An 18531-nucleotide genomic window follows, 5' to 3' on the forward strand; every position below is an offset into this window, starting at 1 on the left:
TTAAACAGTGTATATGAAATGCTTCAAAATATTATTTTATTCATTTTATCAAACAAAATTGAATAAATTTTTTGCTCAAAAAATAATTTATCCTTTTGAAGATTGAAACAATCCTTAGATAATTAAAAATTATATTAAATGGTTCTTATTCAAAATCGATTTAAATCTTTATCAACATTGACTTTCATTTCTAATTTGCTATTTAAATTGAGTACAAATTTGAAATTCGTATTTTTACTTGTTAATATTTCAATCAATAATTCAATAATTATATTTGATAATTTGAATATTATTTTTTATTTTATAACAATAGATTTGCACCACACAAAATAATGAACAAATATACTTTTTACAGTAATTACTCCAACATATATTGTAGCAATTATTAATATTATCATAATTACTACTTTATTAAATTTGGTTATATTTCTAAACAACAAAAAAATAAACACACATATATAATTTTGTTTAGCATTTTGATGGCATTTCACCTTCTTATAATTTATATTTTCTAAAATAATTGACCTAATTTAATTCAAGAAATATTAGAAACAATAATGAATGATATTATCTATAATATTGAATTAGTTTAAAGTTAAAGAAAGGAAAGAATTCGTATTCTGCGACAATCGTGCGCTATTAAAATAATATTTTAAATAAAAAAATCTTTTATAACATTTAAAATAAATCGTAGATTAATGATTCATAAGAAAAAATACTTAAAAATAAAATAATGAAAGAGATTAATTAATAAATTTCATTAATACTTTCATCTCTGTTACTGAACTGAAATGTACCTTTCTACGGGAATAAAATATTGAATATAAAATTTGCAGCATATATCTTATTAATTTTTTTCATTTGATAGAATTTAATTTAAAAAAAAGCTGTCATCAATAGTCTATCTCTGATTAGAATTTCTGAAACAAATAATAATAATAAAAGTTTTTTTAATGATTAATAACAAGAAGATACAGAACATAAATTAATAATTATTAAAAATAATTACTTTTTTTAATTAAGAATTTTAAAAAAAGAAAAGAAAAAATTATGTCTTCCGATATAAAATTATTTGCAGAATTATTTATTTTTTTTTAGAATAATTGAAATTATTCAATATTTGAAATAGTTGACAAAGGGAGTAATAGAAAGTCTCAACATGTACATTTAATGATTATCTTAGTTGATCAAAATGTTTTCTCACTTGTATGGAATAATACGATTGATTACATGAAATGTTATAAAAGTAAAAGATTGAAGCATTATTTTTCTTTCTTACTAATTTTCATTTTTGAGAATTAATATTAATAGTTTAATGCTAACATTTTTTTTTATTATTAATTGGTAAATGAGAGAAGAAATATAAGTTAGATTTATAAATTAATTAAATAATATTCTAGGAGTGATGAAAGTTTCATATTGATCAATTGATACGTTTATTCGTTCTTATTCAATTTTTTTAATCCTTCATGAGTTTTTTCTTTTTTTTTTTTTTGAAATTTTGAGGGTAAAAATTTGACCACCAAAATTTGATTAGTTCATTTGATGAGGATAAACTATCATTTTCAACATATGAATATCAATAATCAAAATGCTTTATTACATCGAAGTAATATCAGTATGTCACTGTTTCAATAAATATTTATATAATACCTTTATACTTTGACCTTTTTGTTTACTGTGCGTATTATTTTAACGTCACCATATAATATTGTTGTGATAACAAATAAATCATTTCGAATTTTCTTTCCTTTTTTTCTTTTTAATTTTTTGCTTCTCTTGAAAAAAATTACCAATGATTCATATGAGAAGAACTTTTAATACCAAAGGTTCAAAAGAAAAAAGAAATATAAAAGAAAAGAAAGTTATAATTACTGCCTAAATCTTAAAAAAAAAATTAACCCCAAATTGTAACCAATATTATAAAATTACATTATTAATATACATAATTTAACAAAAAATATTGGTAATACATATTGTAAAAGTAATATTATAATTACTAGTATAATTATAATTACTAGCATAGAAATTTACTTCAATCAACCATTCTATTCATATTATATGCTATCAGAGTCATTTATTTAAAAAAATGTCAAAGTTCACCAATTAAATTTTAAAATAATTTCAAATTTTTCACAAAGCAAAAATGAATCATAGATTGATCCATTCCTCAAAAAAAATGGGAACAATTTTAAAGTAACAGCAAAAACAAATAATTGCATGCATAATTATATATAATCCATTTAAAATATTTTCCCCCATTTCGTAGTTTATTTTAAACTATCATTTCAACTGTTTTTAATGCACAATCTATTCTTGCACGACTAATCGATCGGTTAACCATTAATTTCATCAAATATTTTCATCCTGTCACCATCACCATTAAATGATCAATGATGAATCTTCCTTATTTACAATTATTCGTTACTTTTGAAATTCTTTCACCTTTCCTCTTCGTCACCATTCTACTCTTCCAACTCCTGTTTTCCTCTCTTTTCAATAAATATTTCTGGTTTACAAGTGAGCTTAGTTTAACGAATTTTTCATTATTTGCAAAAAAAAAATAATACAAATTCCAATAAAAAATTTTTTGTAACTCCTTAACATCAAATAGTATATCTTAACACTAATACTTATATTTTAATATTTCATGGCATAAAATTTGTTCATAATACTTTCATTTTCTATTAATTTGATTTTATAACACAATATCTTTCATCCATCCTTGTTTGAGGCTTCATAATAATAATAATAATAATATTAATCGCGGCAAGCCATTATAAGTTGGAAAAAATTAATTCCTTTGATTTATATATTATTATTATTGTAGAAAGATGTTGCATGTTTTATTACTATTTCTTTTCAATTTCCCCGGTATATTTGGTGCGCTTGGTGGCTTAATCGGTCGAACGCAAAGTGCGGGTATTGAAGGTACCCTTATGTGTGATGGAAAACCACTTGGTGGTGTTCTTATCAAATTATATGATGATGATAGAGGTTTGTTATCAATCTTTTCCAGCTTCTAACTTTTCATCTTTTTTCGTTATTTAAGTATGAAATTTCTTCATAGCATTAAATTTGTTTATAATGCTTTTAGATATTCTATTAATTTGATTTTATGGCACAGTATCTTTTATCTATCTTTGCTTACGACTGTAGAATTAATAAAAATGATAACGATAATAAGAATAATCAATTTTTCGTCATATTGGTCAACTTGATTATGATTATTATTTATTACGGAAGAAAAAAAAGAATGAAAATGGGAGATTTTATTTACCATAAAATGGAAGTTTTGAGGAATTTAATTTGCTCAATTAATTTGTTACCAAAATAAATATAAAAGATTTGATGGAGCATTTGTATGGCTTAGCAATTTATATTTTGTTTACATTAATAAAATCACCAGAAATATTAATAATGAAAAATTATAAATGAATTTTTATTTCTTTGTTTTCTACAATATTTATTAAATGTTAAGAAAAATTCACTATTGTTTGAATGAATTTATTTTTTGAGATTAATTTATTGTATGAAGAATATTTCAGTATTGCATGCACATAAATTTGTTTCGATTGATACTTAAATTTTAGATATTAAAATTTTTTGATTTTACCAGTAATTGAAATGTATGGATTACCAATAGAATTATCTTCGTTTATTTTCTTAAATTATGATTTGATCAATGATTTAATAATTGATTTTTTCATTTTCATTCTTGTTATACATTTCAAATCATGATAAATAAGTAAAATGTTTGGCATGAACTGTATGAATGATTAAGAAGTATGGATGTTAAATTAATAATCATTTGCTTGCTAGCACTGATATTTGTAGGTACTGATACAGACGATCTAATGGCAAAAGGTAGGACAGATAGTAAAGGTCATTTTCGTATTTCGGGTTATACCAATGAAGTGTCAACAATTGATCCGAAACTTAACATTTATCATGATTGTAACGATAATTGGATTGTAATAGTTTCATTTATTTTTAAATTTTTTTTTATATTTTTAGGTTTACCTCAAATATTTTCAAAAAAGCAGAAATGATATTTGGTCAGATAGATTGGATTTGATAATATTTTTGTAAATAAATATAGATATGCTTGCATTTTTATTTCTTTATTATTATTATTTCGTACTATTTATTTTTCTTTTCATCATTTGCTTCCTTTTTTTCTATTAAATTTTAAGTTTTGTCAATTTTTGTACTCAAATTTTATTTTCATCAAATTTTCATATTTTTTATTTTATCAATCTTCTCAAAGAAAAAAAGTTTTTTCCCACGTTATTACATTAATTTTTTTTTTTTTTGTTTTTTGGAGAGGAAATTGCAATTTTTTATGGTAGTTTATTAATCATTAGTGGAGAATGAAATTTTAATATTGAAGCTTAAGCTTACTTCGATTATAAGTTAAAATTTTATGCCTTTCTTATCTTTATTCAATAATCGTAAGAGTTTAATCAAAATTTAATTTATAAATTGCAGATTAATCCGTCTAAAAAATGTCTTCTGATACTTTCACTGTTTGTTTTTACTATGATGTAGTGTTTTATTTTATTTTTTTTTTATTCATACTTTATTTAAATTAGCGTTTAACTTAAAAGTTTTCGAATCAGTTCAATGTTTTGTATTCAAATTAAATTGCTATGCAATCAAAATAAATTACACTAAAATTGAAAAATTTTGCAAAAAAAAAAGAAATTAAATTTTTTCAAATAAGCAACAAAGTTTTAACTATTTATCTTCATTCATTAATTAATTGTTAAATTTTTTAACGATTACTTATAATTTCTGCATGATAAATTAATGAATTACATAACAAAAAACAATTGTTTAGTTCTAATTTATTTTATATAATATTATGGAATTTATAACATTAAATGTTTTATACCTATTTTTTTACTTTGTAATATTAAGTTTCATTTTTTTTCAGCCTTGCCAACGTAAAATTAGCATAATGATACCTGATAGCTATATTAGCAGTGGAAAAGCACCAAAACAATTCTATAATGCTGGAAATATTGAACTTTCGGGTAAATTCAAAGGTGAAACACGTGACTGTATCCACTAAAATTTTTCTTTTGAAATCTGTAAATTGTTTATAGCATTTTTTAATTTTTGTCATATGAAATTTCTCTTTTTGTTGAATTTTTTGAAAATGTTTTGTTTAATGTGCAAAAAAAAAAGATTTTTTCCTTTGTTTTCGTGTTTTTGTTACTAAACGATAGAATTGAGTAAACCTTAATTTCTTTAATCATTTTTTAATTCTTTAATTAATCAATCATTTAATCGATTTGCTTTTTCATGTTCATTGATCAATTTAAAATTTTAATTTGGTTAATTTAATCTTATCTAATTTTTACATTATATTTTAATTAATTTAAATTGCAATGGATCACATTTTACTTTCTAACATTTATTATTATTATTTTAAATTCATTCATATGCCGTTGAATTTTCAATCTTTTATTACATTTTTGAAATATATGAACAATATTAGTCATAACTTTTTGCACAAATTTTTATTACTAACAATTGAAAAAACTTCAAATTTCTTACTTTATTCCTTATTTTTCACAAAATTTTTTGCATTTTACTAACCAATCCTTTCCGATTATTGTAATTGTCTTATTTCGATCACTTAATATATCATTTATTTAATTTTTTTTTCTTGATTGTTTACATTTAGTGACAGATGCAAAAATGAATTTTTACATATATACAATTAAATATGAATTTTATTAAATTATTCTACAAACTTATTGAAAGATTTCAAAAAGCGTACAATAAATATAAATAATTTACATTTTAGTTCGGATTTAGTAAAATTTAAAAATTCAACACATTGTGGAAGTTAGCAAAAAATTTTATGTCAATAATTAAATCATAATTAGAAATACGAAAAAAAGAAAGAAAACAACTTTTTTTAGCTACAAAATATTTTAAAAAAAAAAGGAAAAAAAAAATGATATAATTAATTTTGCCCTAATCTAATGTTAATTATTTAACAAATATTATTTTATTAGCTCAGTTTTTTTTAATATTTACATGTTTACGATATTAGCAAGCAAATTTTCGAAAAATTTAATGAAAAATAATTTTAACAAATAAACAAATTATAACATTTGTTAAATAACAACTCTCTTCATCTCATTTTTATCATCTATTGCTTCAACTTTCTTAATGTATAATTTTACTTCAATAATTCAGAAGGAGAGAGAGAGAGTAAAAAAATAGGAGCAAGAAAAGAAAGAAAGAAAAAAGAAAACATAGTTTAAGTTATTTTTCATTGCAAATTGAATAAAATTTTAGTTTGAAAACTTTAATTTGGTAAATTATGTAAACAATACTAATTATTAATCACGCAGCTATTTTTCTTTCATTCTTATTCAAATAAATAAAATTCAAAAATAAAAGAAAAAAGATATAAACAATTTCAAATAAGTTTTATTCAGTTATTACTTAATTTGGTTAGTTAAAAATTTAATTAGTTTAATTTGAATAATAAGACATTTCTTAATAAACAGACTAAATTTAATCATTACTAATCCTCAACTTTCATTTTCTAATCATAAGCAAAAAAAAAAAAGGAAAATACATGAAATAACATTTGGAAATATAAATTATATTATAATTTTTCACATTGTTGAAAGTCTTATAGTTATAAATTATTTTATTTTACATGTTGATTGATGCTTTTTAATTATAAATTACTTTATTTATACATATTATTTAAAATCTCATATTTTTTTTCTTTTTTTGTCCACAGATCATTTAGAAATCTATTTATGAATTAATTAGTTTTAGATATTATTTCAAAATTTATAATTCTTTAATTTCGAATTAATTTTAGCTATTATATGGAGCTAAACTGAATGTTAACGAAAAGGAAACGATTAAATAATGTATAATTAGAAATTGTGCTCTTTGATTGATTATCAAATCAACAAGATCGAAACTTTTGCTCTAGTAGCATTCGTTTATCTTTTCGAAACTCTCATCATTTTAACTTTATTGCTTCATCTTTCTAATGTTTTCCACACTAATATATTTTGTGATTTTTCTTATTCGCTTATTAGTCAATTACTTAAAGTGTTATTAGCACAGCTAATTTTATTGACATTATTTAATAAGTAATTACTTTTCATTATCAATAATTTATTATGAATTAGTGAGACAGAGACAAAAAAAAAGGAAATAAAAAATTTTTTGTTTTCGATTAACATTTCAATATAAAAATATAAGCAAAAATCATATTATCGTTGAAAGAATCGGAAATTAAATTTATTTATTATGATTAAAAAAAATCGTTTTTGTTTCAGTTAGTTAATAATATTTAATAGAAAAACGATGTAAAATAAATTATGACATAAATTATTATAATTCATCTGATAAATTAACAACATTAATGAGAATTTTTTTTTTATACTCAAAATGACAGAAAATTTTTAATTTATCAAAAACAAAAATAAAAACAAAAATGAAAAAAAAAAACAGTGAGCATAAAATTAAGATGGATTAATTCATTGTACTATTCATACAAATATTTTAAAAGTTTTTTGAAATATTAAAATTAACAAATGGAATTTACAAACTGGAAATTTTGGATAGATCAACACGAGGCAATTTTCGCTCATATTTTTATTTAAGTAATGAAATAAATTATAATGTAAGATGATTTATTTATCAGCTTATTATAACAAAATGTTTGCTATTTTTTTTCTTAAATAATTTGCTACTTGTATATAGGTGATAGGCTAATTAAAAGACATTTAGTTAATTAAGAAAAAATTAATTAATTAATTAAGAAAAATTAGCTGATTAAGTAATGAAAAATTAGTTAATCAGTTAATTAGAGGAAAATTTAGTTGAAAAATTGAATTATGACCGATTTGTTACCAGAAATTCTGCTGAAAGATTATGATACGACAAATTTTGCTATTGACAACATTTCTAATACCATCAATCTATGGAGCAGTTGGTGGTTTAGTTGGACGAACACAAGCTGCAGGTGCTAAAGGTTACCTGACCTGTAATGGACGACCTGAAAGTGGTGTACTAATTAAGCTGTACGATGATGACAGAGGTAACAGTCTAGCAAATGAAAAGATATGTATTAAGAGAAAATTAGTAAATTATTTAAAAAGGAATTAGTAAATCTCTTTTAATATCTCATCAAAACGTAAACAACAAACAAATATATATTGAATCTTACAGTAATATTATTTGGCAGCATAATTTTCTAGATAATGAATTAAATCTTTGGAAACAATAGTAATACCATGTATTAATTTAAATTGAAAAGATAACATTAACTTTGTTTGTTTATTATTTATATTTATTTGCAATAATTTTTACAGGTTTGGATTTTGATGATTTTATGGGTGAAACCATTACCGACTCACGTGGATTTTTTGAAATTACTGGAAGTAATGCTGAAATGACACCAATTGATCCTAAAATAAACATTTACCATGACTGTAATGATGGTTGGTGGGTATGTATTAAATTATCAATTTTGTAAATTTATTAAATCATACAAAAAAAAAGACAAAGAATTAGATACAGTATTTTTGGTTGAAGAATTTCTTTCAATGAAGAAAGAAAACGATTTAGAAATTTGAGATTTTTAAAAAATAATGTTTCTTTTTTGAAAAATCTGAAATTAAAAAAAAAAGATGTGCAGTTATTTATTTAAAGTTTTATAATATATATTTTGCGACGAAAAAAGAGGGAAAAATTCAATTTTTTTCCTTTTTTTTCTGGTTTAAGATGATTAGTGATAATAAAAAAATGATAAGATAAGGTGAAATAAGGTGTTGCAGCCTTGTCAACGCAAAATCAGTATTATGATACCGGATGAGTATATTGCTATTGGTAATGTACCAACAAAACTTTATGACATTGGAACAATTGAGTTGGCAGGTGAATACAGCGGTGAAACACGTGATTGCATACATTAGAATGTCGATTGTATCATTATCATTTTAATCATATCATTTATTAGATTACTGTTGTAATGATATGATAAAATGAAAGGATTGAGAGAGAGGGAGAGAAAGAAAGAAAGAAGTGGATCATTTTATTTTTCAATTGTATGAATTAATTCCATTTGATTTTCCACTGAAGAATAGACCAAAAAATATTCATTCACATTTTATGTAAAAAGTTTGTTCATTTGATATTTTTTGGTAAAATAATAAATTAAAGGATTGGAAAAAAGTTTTTTCCAATGAATTATTTGGAAAAAGGAAGAAAAAAGCTTTTTTTATTATTAAAAAGATAAACTATTCAAAAATAAAATTTTGACAAAAACATTTTCAACAAAATTTATAATTTTATGAACTAATTGAACAAAAAATAAAGAAATAAATTTGAGAAAATATGCTGAATAATTTTTAATTAAAATATGAAGATAAATTTGATATTTATGAATTTAATTAATATACAAATGATAAGGAAAAAAGGATAAAATTCAGTATTGCTAAATTTAGCATTTTTTATTTCAACAAATTTAAAACCAAAAAAGGAATAGAAAATGGATGCAAGGAAAAATGAAAAGTATGGAAATATAATTCGTGACGGCATTTCATATATTTGTTTGAATATGTTCTACCATTAAACATTTATTTTGAGTAAATCGATAATGGAAATAAAATATTTATTGCATTAATATTTTCTTTTATATCATATTATTAAAAACTTAAACAATGAATTGTGATTAACCTGCAAAAAATAAATTCAAAAAGTCATATGCAAATCCAAAATTCTTACAATTTGGTTATAATTTTACTGCTGAAAACATTATTTGACAAATTTTTTATTAATCAATCCCTTTTTTTGTTAAATATAATTTAGTAATTATATGGTTAATAGATATAAAAACATCGCATAGAAGTTTGGAATTAATTTTAGGTTTTAATCAAATTTTACAATTTTAGTCTGTTTTCAGCAGAAATACATGAGAATCATTGAAGTGAGTTATTCGTACTTATAGATAAGTTCAATTTATTGCAGCAAACAAATTGGGTAATCATCATGATCATAATTAATGATACAATATTGTATTATTATTATTATTATTGTTATTATTACTACTATTATTATTATTATCATTATTATTATCAATCATTATTATTGCAATTATTAAATATTATCATTATCGCTTTTATTATTGTCATTTTTTTTGTTGTCTTGTTATTATTACTAATAATGAATGATTGTATCATAATAATAGATTAATATCACTGTAAAGGACCTTGTTTGTCATCATTGACGATCCGATCATTTCATCAATGCATTCTCTCTAATATATAAAGGGTAAGTTACGTGGTATGACTGTTTGTGGAACAACTGTTGTTATGTGATTCAAAATTTGAAATGCTCGCAATGTTCATTTATCAAATTGTATGAGCAACAGCCATCTCTTACGTTAACTCTCTTTTCAACTGTTTCTCCAATTTCTTATATTTTTAATGTTATCATGTTAAGTTCAAATTTTGATAGCTATTCTTAACATTAATATATTAAAATTGAAATATTTTTGAAACCTTTTTTTCGTATTTATTAATATTCAATTTAATGATGAACAGTAATGGAGATTGTTTACTTTGAATGTTAACAAAAAAATGTAGTTATTTTTATTTTTCGTTACTATTTTTTGAAAAATTCTTTTTTTTAACTTTTAAATTTAAACTTTTTATTTTAACAGCTAAAAAATTTTTAATTTAAAAAAAACTAGTATAAAAATTGTGAATCTTTTTTTTTAATTAATTAGTCGCATGTCATATAATATGCCATTTTTGTTAAGGACTTTCAAACGATTTGATATCTCTTTTCTCTTTTTCTTAAAAAAGTTTTTTTTTTTTTTTTTTTTTTTTCATTTATCAAATCCTTTTATAGCTATCACATTACAAAATGCTTTCCATTCATTCTTTCCAAAAGTAATATTAGAACTGTAGCAAACTTTTGTATTAAAAAATCTACTAACTTAATGGTACACAATCCAACAAATTTTAATATTTAGTGAAAAAAAAAAAAAAAAAAGAAATTTCAGATGTTCCGTTTATTATTATTATTAATAATCAGTTTGCCGATTGTATTTTGTGCGTTTGGTGGCTTAGTTGGACGTGTACAAAGCACCGGTGTTCGAGGTACATTAATGTGCAACGGACGACCTGCACCTCGGGTACTTATCAAATTATACGATGATGACAGAGGTTAGTGCAACTTATCAAATTAAACGATGATTATAGAGACTAGTTCACCGAGTTCAGAATACCAACAAGATTCAGCCTACTAAGTATGCCAAAAAAAAAGTATTGGAATGAATGAAAAATTCTATTTGTTATAATTGCTTCGAATATATATATGCTCCTAGTAATCCTACGATTTGTAAAATCCTACTTGATGAATTTCATCATCCAATGATATTGTTATTGTCAAAAAAAAAAATTAAATTAAATTACTTAGTGCAAGAAAATACCAGTTCCCATTTATCTTTCATTTGAAATCACGAAGAGAACTTTTTTCCAAATCATACTTTTAATTACTACCATTTTGTAATGGAAACAAAATGCACACCAATTGCAAATCAACAAATCATTTGAGAGTACTAATCACTGGAGAGATCAATCGGTGAATATAATTTAAGATGTAAAATGTTGAAAGCTATAAAATTAGTATTTTAACCAAAAAAAAGAAATGAAAAACATTTCAGGAATTGATATGGATGATTTCATGGGTGAAACAAAATCTGATTCGCAAGGAAATTTCGAGCTCTCCGGCTACATACATGAAATGTCACCAATTGATCCGAAATTCAACATTTACCATGACTGCAATGATGGAATTAAGGCAATGGAATTATTTCATTTGCACAATTAAAATCTTAGTTTATAAGATTTGAAAAATTAAGAGATAAAAATCCACAAATCAGTAACGAACCACCTTTTCTTAACTTTTAGTAAAATCATTTCACTCATGAATTAATGTCGGAAATTATATTTAAAGATGCCATTTTTTCCCAAAAGAACCTTACTTCAAATTTCCTATTTTCCTCTAAATTTCATTTTCACTTAATATTTTAGCCATGCCAGAGAAAAATCAGCATTATGATACCAGATGGTTATATCACAGAAGCAAAAACACCACGGAAATGGTATAATGCGGGTACAATTGAATTAGCTGGCAAATTTGCTGGAGAAACTCGCGATTGTATACATTAAGAAAACACTGATGCGTGTTATGATGTTACATTAAGTGAAATAATTCATTCAAATTTGAATTTTGAGAACAACTTGTGACATTTTGGAATAACTAACAACAGTGGTAGTAGTGGCCATTATTTCACCGTTGTCCACCAAGAAATATGAAGTATCCATTAATTTACATTTTCAAATATAATCTTATGAATCCAATTTAATGTATTATGATTTTAAATGAATATTTCCCTTGTAACAATATGAGGAAAATTAATGAATACATTATCAAATTCATCTGTTACAATATGCAGGTGATCAACCTAACAACCATCGACTTAATAAACTACTGAACGCAGAAATCCAATAATCGCGATATAATGACCGACAAAATGTAATCTGATGACTTGCTAAACAAAATAATTTCAATGATCTATCCAAAATTTATCAATATAAACATCGAAACGAACAATACGACAAATAAAACTTTATATCAATTCATAAAAACATTACACAATTCATTTCAAACAATAAAAAAAGGGATTTGCCAAAGCTGTATTGCGTTATGAACTAAACTTACCGTGATCAAGAAGCTCTGCTGCGCAATCAGAGAACCATTAAAATGACTTGCTTTGAATGGCCTAATAAATGACTTGATGAACACTTCAGATTCACAAAAAAAGAAAATAAAAAAGGAAAACGAAAAGCCTTGCTCAAATTATCCGGTAACTTAATGGCGTCGACGATCATAATCGCGGCCTCTATCTCGATCACGATCCCGATAATCACGGTCCCGATCACCATCGCTTCGACCATCACGTGACGAACGATGATCATCGTACCTAAAATGTTATAAGTCCTGATTGTTGCATTTCCTTAAACATGTAAAGAAATGTATATTAACACATAAAAATTAAATACAAGGAATGCAATTTTGTACATGCAGCTAGCTTTGCACATCAGTATTATTCATTCCACATTAATGACCTATAAGTTACACTTTATACATCCCAAAATACTTTTATGCTTATTTCTTAGTTCGGAAGATGAGATAAATAATACTAGTAACAATTAAACATTAAGAACTGACCGTCTTGAATCTCGATCACGATCTCTATCACGATCACGATCACGACTACGACTGTGACGCCTTGAATTCGAAACTGTGCCATTATGTTCCCGATCGCGATCATGGGAGTATGAGCGATGGGTAGATGAAGATCGATGATCACGGTCTTCATGAGCCATTTCTAATGCAGCTGCTTCTAGCACAGCTTTTGATTCACGAAGACGTCGTGTATCACCTTTACCACCACCTAGAAATGGTATCATCTCCATTACTATGTGGTGATACAACTTCAGGATTTTAAACTCCAAGCTCAAAGTATTTTTTTATATACACTTTTTAATTTGTATCATTGACGAAAAAAAAGCTAAAATTGCATGCAAATCGTTTGAATCACTAATACTTATTTCTTGTGAAAAAACGGGCCAAAGTTTGTGAATAAAACAGACCAAAACTTCAAAATCAGTTACATTTACAAGTGTTACATTTTGTAAACTTGCGATAATAAACATACCAAGCCGTCGTGGCAACCAAGATTTCTGTGTACGACCGCGCTCATAATCAACAACCACCCGTCGTCCATCAATTTTCATGCCATCAGCTTTTTTGTAAGCTTCTAAAAACAATTTATTAATGGATAATTGGTAAACAGCACGTAACGCTGTGTCTGCAACAGTCTATATTCTGTCAGAGTAGATACATCAATCACTATAAATTCAGTGATATATAATTCCCTGTTAGAAGAAATAATTGTTGTCGAAAAAACCAAAGAAGGTTTTCCAATCTCTAGTCCAAATAACAATTGCTGACATTAACTTTACCTTACATCACGCAGGTTATTGCTACTCAAAGGAACTCACCCAGCTTACCTTTAAATGTACGTTAATGACAATATGACAATAATATCTGCTAGATGAAAAGCATGTGCCAATTGGAGAAGCATGCGTCCATGTGAAAACTTACCCACACAACAACTTACTCCTTTCAACTTACCCGCCTTTAGTATCAAATAATAAACAATTTTTTTTTCTTTTTGCTTATAAACAGAGTAGAAAGTAAAATTAAATAATAAATAAACTGTTACATATCCATACTAGCAGAAAAAAAAAAATGAAGCTGCCAGCTATAACATCTAAGTAACAATATTATTAAAGTACAAGGTAGGCCACATACCCCAATCTTTTGATTTGGATAGGCATTTCGACGAATAAATCTCTGCATGCTTAATAGTTTTTTTTTTTTTAATGATGATATTACCAGGGATGCTCCCTCATCCATTAATTTTAAAATTTCATTCTTTCATTCATGTATAAAACATCGTTTTGAAATATTGTTCTGGCAGCCTCAATCAGTTTCAGAATAAAGTTTGCTAGTTATTAGTCTTGCTTCACTCCTAATAAAACTGCTAATTGACGGTATCGCAAATATTAAACATATATATATTTTTTAAATATATATACTTATATACACACATACATACACATGCACACACACATACACAGAGCCTTACCGCACTTAAAACAAACCATGGCAAAACGCTCTGCAATCTTGCGCCAGTTTCATGTTTTCTTAACCATTTTTCTGTGTGAGTCGTATCCTGTTATGTATTTTATTATTTTTGCTTTTCCTTTTTTTAACTTCAAAACTTCTATTTTAAAAATCATGTGAAATTTAGACGACTCATCACAGTGTTTAGAAACAAACCCATGGCTGATATATGTGTGCATTCAAGAGACAGGCACGACCATTCAAAGCGAATGCTGCCCTTCTGCAAATACAGCACCATAAGTTTTTGTAGATTTCCAAAAAAGAAGTATTAAAAAAGTTGTGCCAAGAAAGAAAGAAAGGTGTGCTTGTCCAAATATCACACAACCATGTAACTTACCCATTTGCAAACAAACAATAACAAATGTCCCAATAACTAAAAATTTATTTGAAGAAATAATTCCTCTCCTTCACTAACAATCTCAGAATTACCTCAGAAGGAATTTTTTTTTCTAGTAGGAAAGATGCATGATAATGCTCAAAGAATTACAACAGCAACTGCATCACGTAATGTAACCCAGTATTGTTACCTTTACTATACAGCATTGTTCAGCCCATATGTCAAGTTAGGTCATGCGAGAGACGGTTGAAAGAGTATCTGTTCAGGTGTCATCAAAAGTTGGTTCATACTGTCAAAGAAAAATTAAGTGTAATGTGTCGACTGAATTGTTGGATTGTACTATAAGATTAAGACAATTCTAATAAGGCCGTATAATTTACGAGAAAACCAGCTAAATACTGCAAGGAAAAAAACGGAACAAGAGTGGTTTAAACAAGAAAGAATAAAGCGGCATTTCAATAAAAATAAGTTACTTTAAAAGAACAAAGATCAGCTGGATTTTATTTTGCATTCATATCTGAACTTTTTACAGTCTGCAGATTCAATGTGTAAAAATCAAGTTTAATAAACAAACTTAAACATCCAAGCTTAGCGTCCGCGAAAGTTAATGAATGTACGAAATGTAAGAAAATTTGACAATACAATTATTATCTACCCATAGTACCAAAATTTTCAACAAAGCAATTGACTTACCATCATTAAAACATTTCAGTATTTTCATAAACTAATTTAGAAAATTACCTGACATTGATTCTTTATGTTGATATTCGATAAAAGCATAACCTCGTGGTTTTCCATTTTTATCATGAACCAATGCTAACTGAAATTTGTTTTCGCCGATCGTCACTGGTTGTTATTGACTAGGTCATTTAGTAAGCTTCACATGGGATGTTGACAATAAATATACGAACGCTATGGTGCAAACACAAGTTTGTTCATCCAAAAACCAGTAACATATGATAACACAATGATCATTACCTAATCAATACTAAAGAAATATAAAAAAAATCTAAAGAATATTAAAAAAATCTTGTAAAACATAATAATTCTGCATTTTTTGCACCGCAGGTTTTTTTGCATCCCGGACTTATTAAGACTTATAATTTTTTTTTTTTTGCATCCCGGACTTATTAAGACTTATAATGAATTTTACTTACACGTGTGATCTTCCCAAATTGTTCAAATTCTCGTCGAAGTTTCGATTCGGACGTTTCATAATTCTGAATACAAAAAAAAAGAACTTACTTTGTAGTCTGAATACAAAGGTAAACTATAATGCATCGAAGAAATTTCCCTCGTATCATAAAAAAAAAGTGAGGATAAGCAAAAAAAAAATTACATGCATCAAAAAATTCTCGACGTAGTTTTATTTCATTATTTCACAGTAGTTTAGAACTCGGAGCGATACTTGCAAAACTATGAACGATTTTTTTTTTTTTCCATATTACCCTCATAATAAGTTTCTTAGGCCGAATAAACTTCAATTACAGTGCATGTAAAATTCAGATCGAATTAAATGATACCGAAAATCATTCCATTCTTGGTAATCTTTTGTTTGTTTCATATATTTGTTTAAAACCGTTTATTAATTCAGAAAAAATAATATTGTATTAACAACTTACTATTCGAGCTACAAACAAAGTCTTATACGGATCGGTGGTTGCACTTGGATTCTGAGCTGGATTCCCTGAAACAGGAAAACTACAATTACAATTACAAAAATTTTAAAACTGAAAACACAAAAAAAAATAAAAGTGTAAAGAATTTCAATAAAAAGGTAAAAATAAGCTTCTGCGATCGAAGCAATGAAATCAATAATTAATAATAACGTAACATACATGTCGCAATGCCTTGTTCAATCTTATATGCCAACAATTCCTCCTTTTCTTTTCGCTGCAACAAACATATAAGATGTGCAGTTACTGTTAAAAGATGATGGTATTTATTTTTTCATACATATGTAGAGAACACTGCTCTTCTACTTATGCAATCTAACATCTCAGAAAACCGAAGGACAAACTTTTCTACATCTTTAAAATTTCATCTTCTGAAATGTCTTGAAAAGTTAGAATCTTTTCATTTAAATCTTTCTGCAATCTTGTTATTTATTTAGCCAAAAAAATCAAAAGGAACTACAAATGAATTAAATTTTTTATTCTGGATCGAGAAATATATTTTACTAACCCGTCGAGCCCGTCTTTCTTCTTTCGATTCATAGACTGGCTTTGGTGGCGTATCCTTAGGGTCCTGTAAACAAGTATAAACACCATTTTATACTATTTATTGACATCAGGTTTGTAAGTTTTTATTAGTATAACCATTAATGAAGGTTCTCTGAAGAAAATTTCCGCATGTATAAAACAGTTAGTCATATAAAAAATACAATAAGGCGATTATTACTTCTTCACTTTAACGCTTTACTTAAAATAAAGTCCATATATGTTAATATGATATAACTGCCTCATAATTCGGAAACACCTGCTATAATTTACCGTATGAAACTAGATGATAAAATCAAATCAAGTTTCGAATAACTCTACAGAATTAACTGTCATCTTACAATGCAAAAACATACCTCGAAAAGATGAATGTATTCGGATAAACCAGACATTTTCGGTCGCTTCCGGTCAATAAGTAAATCATCGGGCGGTGGTTTATACGGTAATGGTGGTCGTGCTTCAAACAACGCCAACAAATTATCCGGTAAAAACTGTGTCATAGTGCAATAATGGCCAATGATAACAATGTCTGAAATGGTAAGAAGAATTAGGAATTACAAAATTCATAGTAACAAATAATTAAAATGTTACTAGATGTAACATGAATATGAAACATCTTTGTGCTATGTGTAATAAAGGAAATCGAAAGTAATGCTAAAGTAATCTGATCTGAGTTAAACAATGCTAAGTGTATAGATAACGACATATAAACTATTATACAAAATAGAACAAACATGGCTATATAAACCAAAAAAAAAACGATTTTCCAAAAACAAAATCAAAAGAAAAAAAAGTTCCATACGTGAATTTACACGTGAACGCTATACGTAAAGCAGTGAGAACACTTTATTACACGTCCCCCTAACCTCATCATCATACCACCAGTCAACCGACCTCAAAGTCATATTGAAACCAAACTTGTCAAACCAATGCAACTTTAGAACTGTCAAAATAGCGGTTGCGTTGTACAAATCGTCAATCCCAATGCGATAATGTCTAATTTAATTTTCCATAACTTAATATTAATTTATGAAAATTGAAAATAGGTTACTCATCTTTTCTTTAAATCACTTAAAAATTTTATTTCATCAAATAAAATTAGTCATATTTTTACTACAGTTCATATCTTAAAAATATAATCGTATCGATAACAAA

General features: G+C 25.7%; 4 protein-coding genes across 5 annotated transcripts; 3 read left to right on the forward strand and 1 right to left on the reverse strand.

Annotated features, from left to right (window-relative positions):
• Nucleotides 1–2834: 2834 nt before the first annotated feature.
• On the forward strand, nt 2835–4052 carry Bm10653 (Hypothetical UPF0205 protein C40H1.5 in chromosome III precursor, putative; the record flags this gene model as incomplete). The annotated part of the gene is made up of 2 exons (XM_001894159.2): nt 2835–2997; nt 3838–4052. 2 exons carry the CDS (start codon nt 2835–2837, stop codon nt 4050–4052), a joined length of 378 nt encoding a protein of 125 aa, XP_001894194.2.
• Nucleotides 4053–7926: 3874 nt separating this feature from the next.
• Nucleotides 7927–8969, forward strand: Bm2684 (Hypothetical UPF0205 protein C40H1.5 in chromosome III precursor, putative; the record flags this gene model as incomplete). Its single annotated transcript, XM_001896736.1, has 3 exons — nt 7927–8092; nt 8367–8503; nt 8832–8969. The coding sequence occupies 3 exons, from the start codon at nt 7927–7929 to the stop codon at nt 8967–8969; spliced, it is 441 nt and encodes a 146-aa protein (XP_001896771.1).
• Nucleotides 8970–11062: 2093 nt separating this feature from the next.
• On the forward strand, nt 11063–12233 carry Bm6061 (Hypothetical UPF0205 protein C40H1.5 in chromosome III precursor, putative; the record flags this gene model as incomplete). The annotated part of the gene is made up of 3 exons (XM_001896735.2): nt 11063–11225; nt 11726–11862; nt 12096–12233. 3 exons carry the CDS (start codon nt 11063–11065, stop codon nt 12231–12233), a joined length of 438 nt encoding a protein of 145 aa, XP_001896770.1.
• A 703-nt stretch (nt 12234–12936) lies between these two features.
• Nucleotides 12937–17876, reverse strand: Bma-rnp-7 (RNA binding protein, putative; the record flags this gene model as incomplete). Of its 2 annotated transcripts, XM_043076532.1 has the most annotated exons (9): nt 12937–13048; nt 13297–13522; nt 13787–13888; nt 15899–15977; nt 16315–16377; nt 16780–16844; nt 16996–17050; nt 17342–17404; nt 17733–17876. In XM_043076532.1, 9 exons carry the CDS (start codon nt 17874–17876, stop codon nt 12937–12939), a joined length of 909 nt encoding a protein of 302 aa, XP_042932466.1. The 2 variants fall into 2 exon arrangements, with proteins under 2 accessions (XP_042932466.1, XP_001896768.2); XM_001896733.2 differs by lacking the exons at nt 12937–13048; nt 13297–13522; nt 13787–13888 and adding an exon at nt 15021–15040.
• Nucleotides 17877–18531: the final 655 nt, after the last annotated feature.

The sequence above is a fragment of the Brugia malayi genome, assembly GCF_000002995.4.
Source record: "Brugia malayi strain FR3 genome assembly, contig: Bm_v4_Chr1_scaffold_001, whole genome shotgun sequence".
NCBI lineage: Eukaryota > Metazoa > Nematoda > Chromadorea > Rhabditida > Onchocercidae > Brugia > Brugia malayi.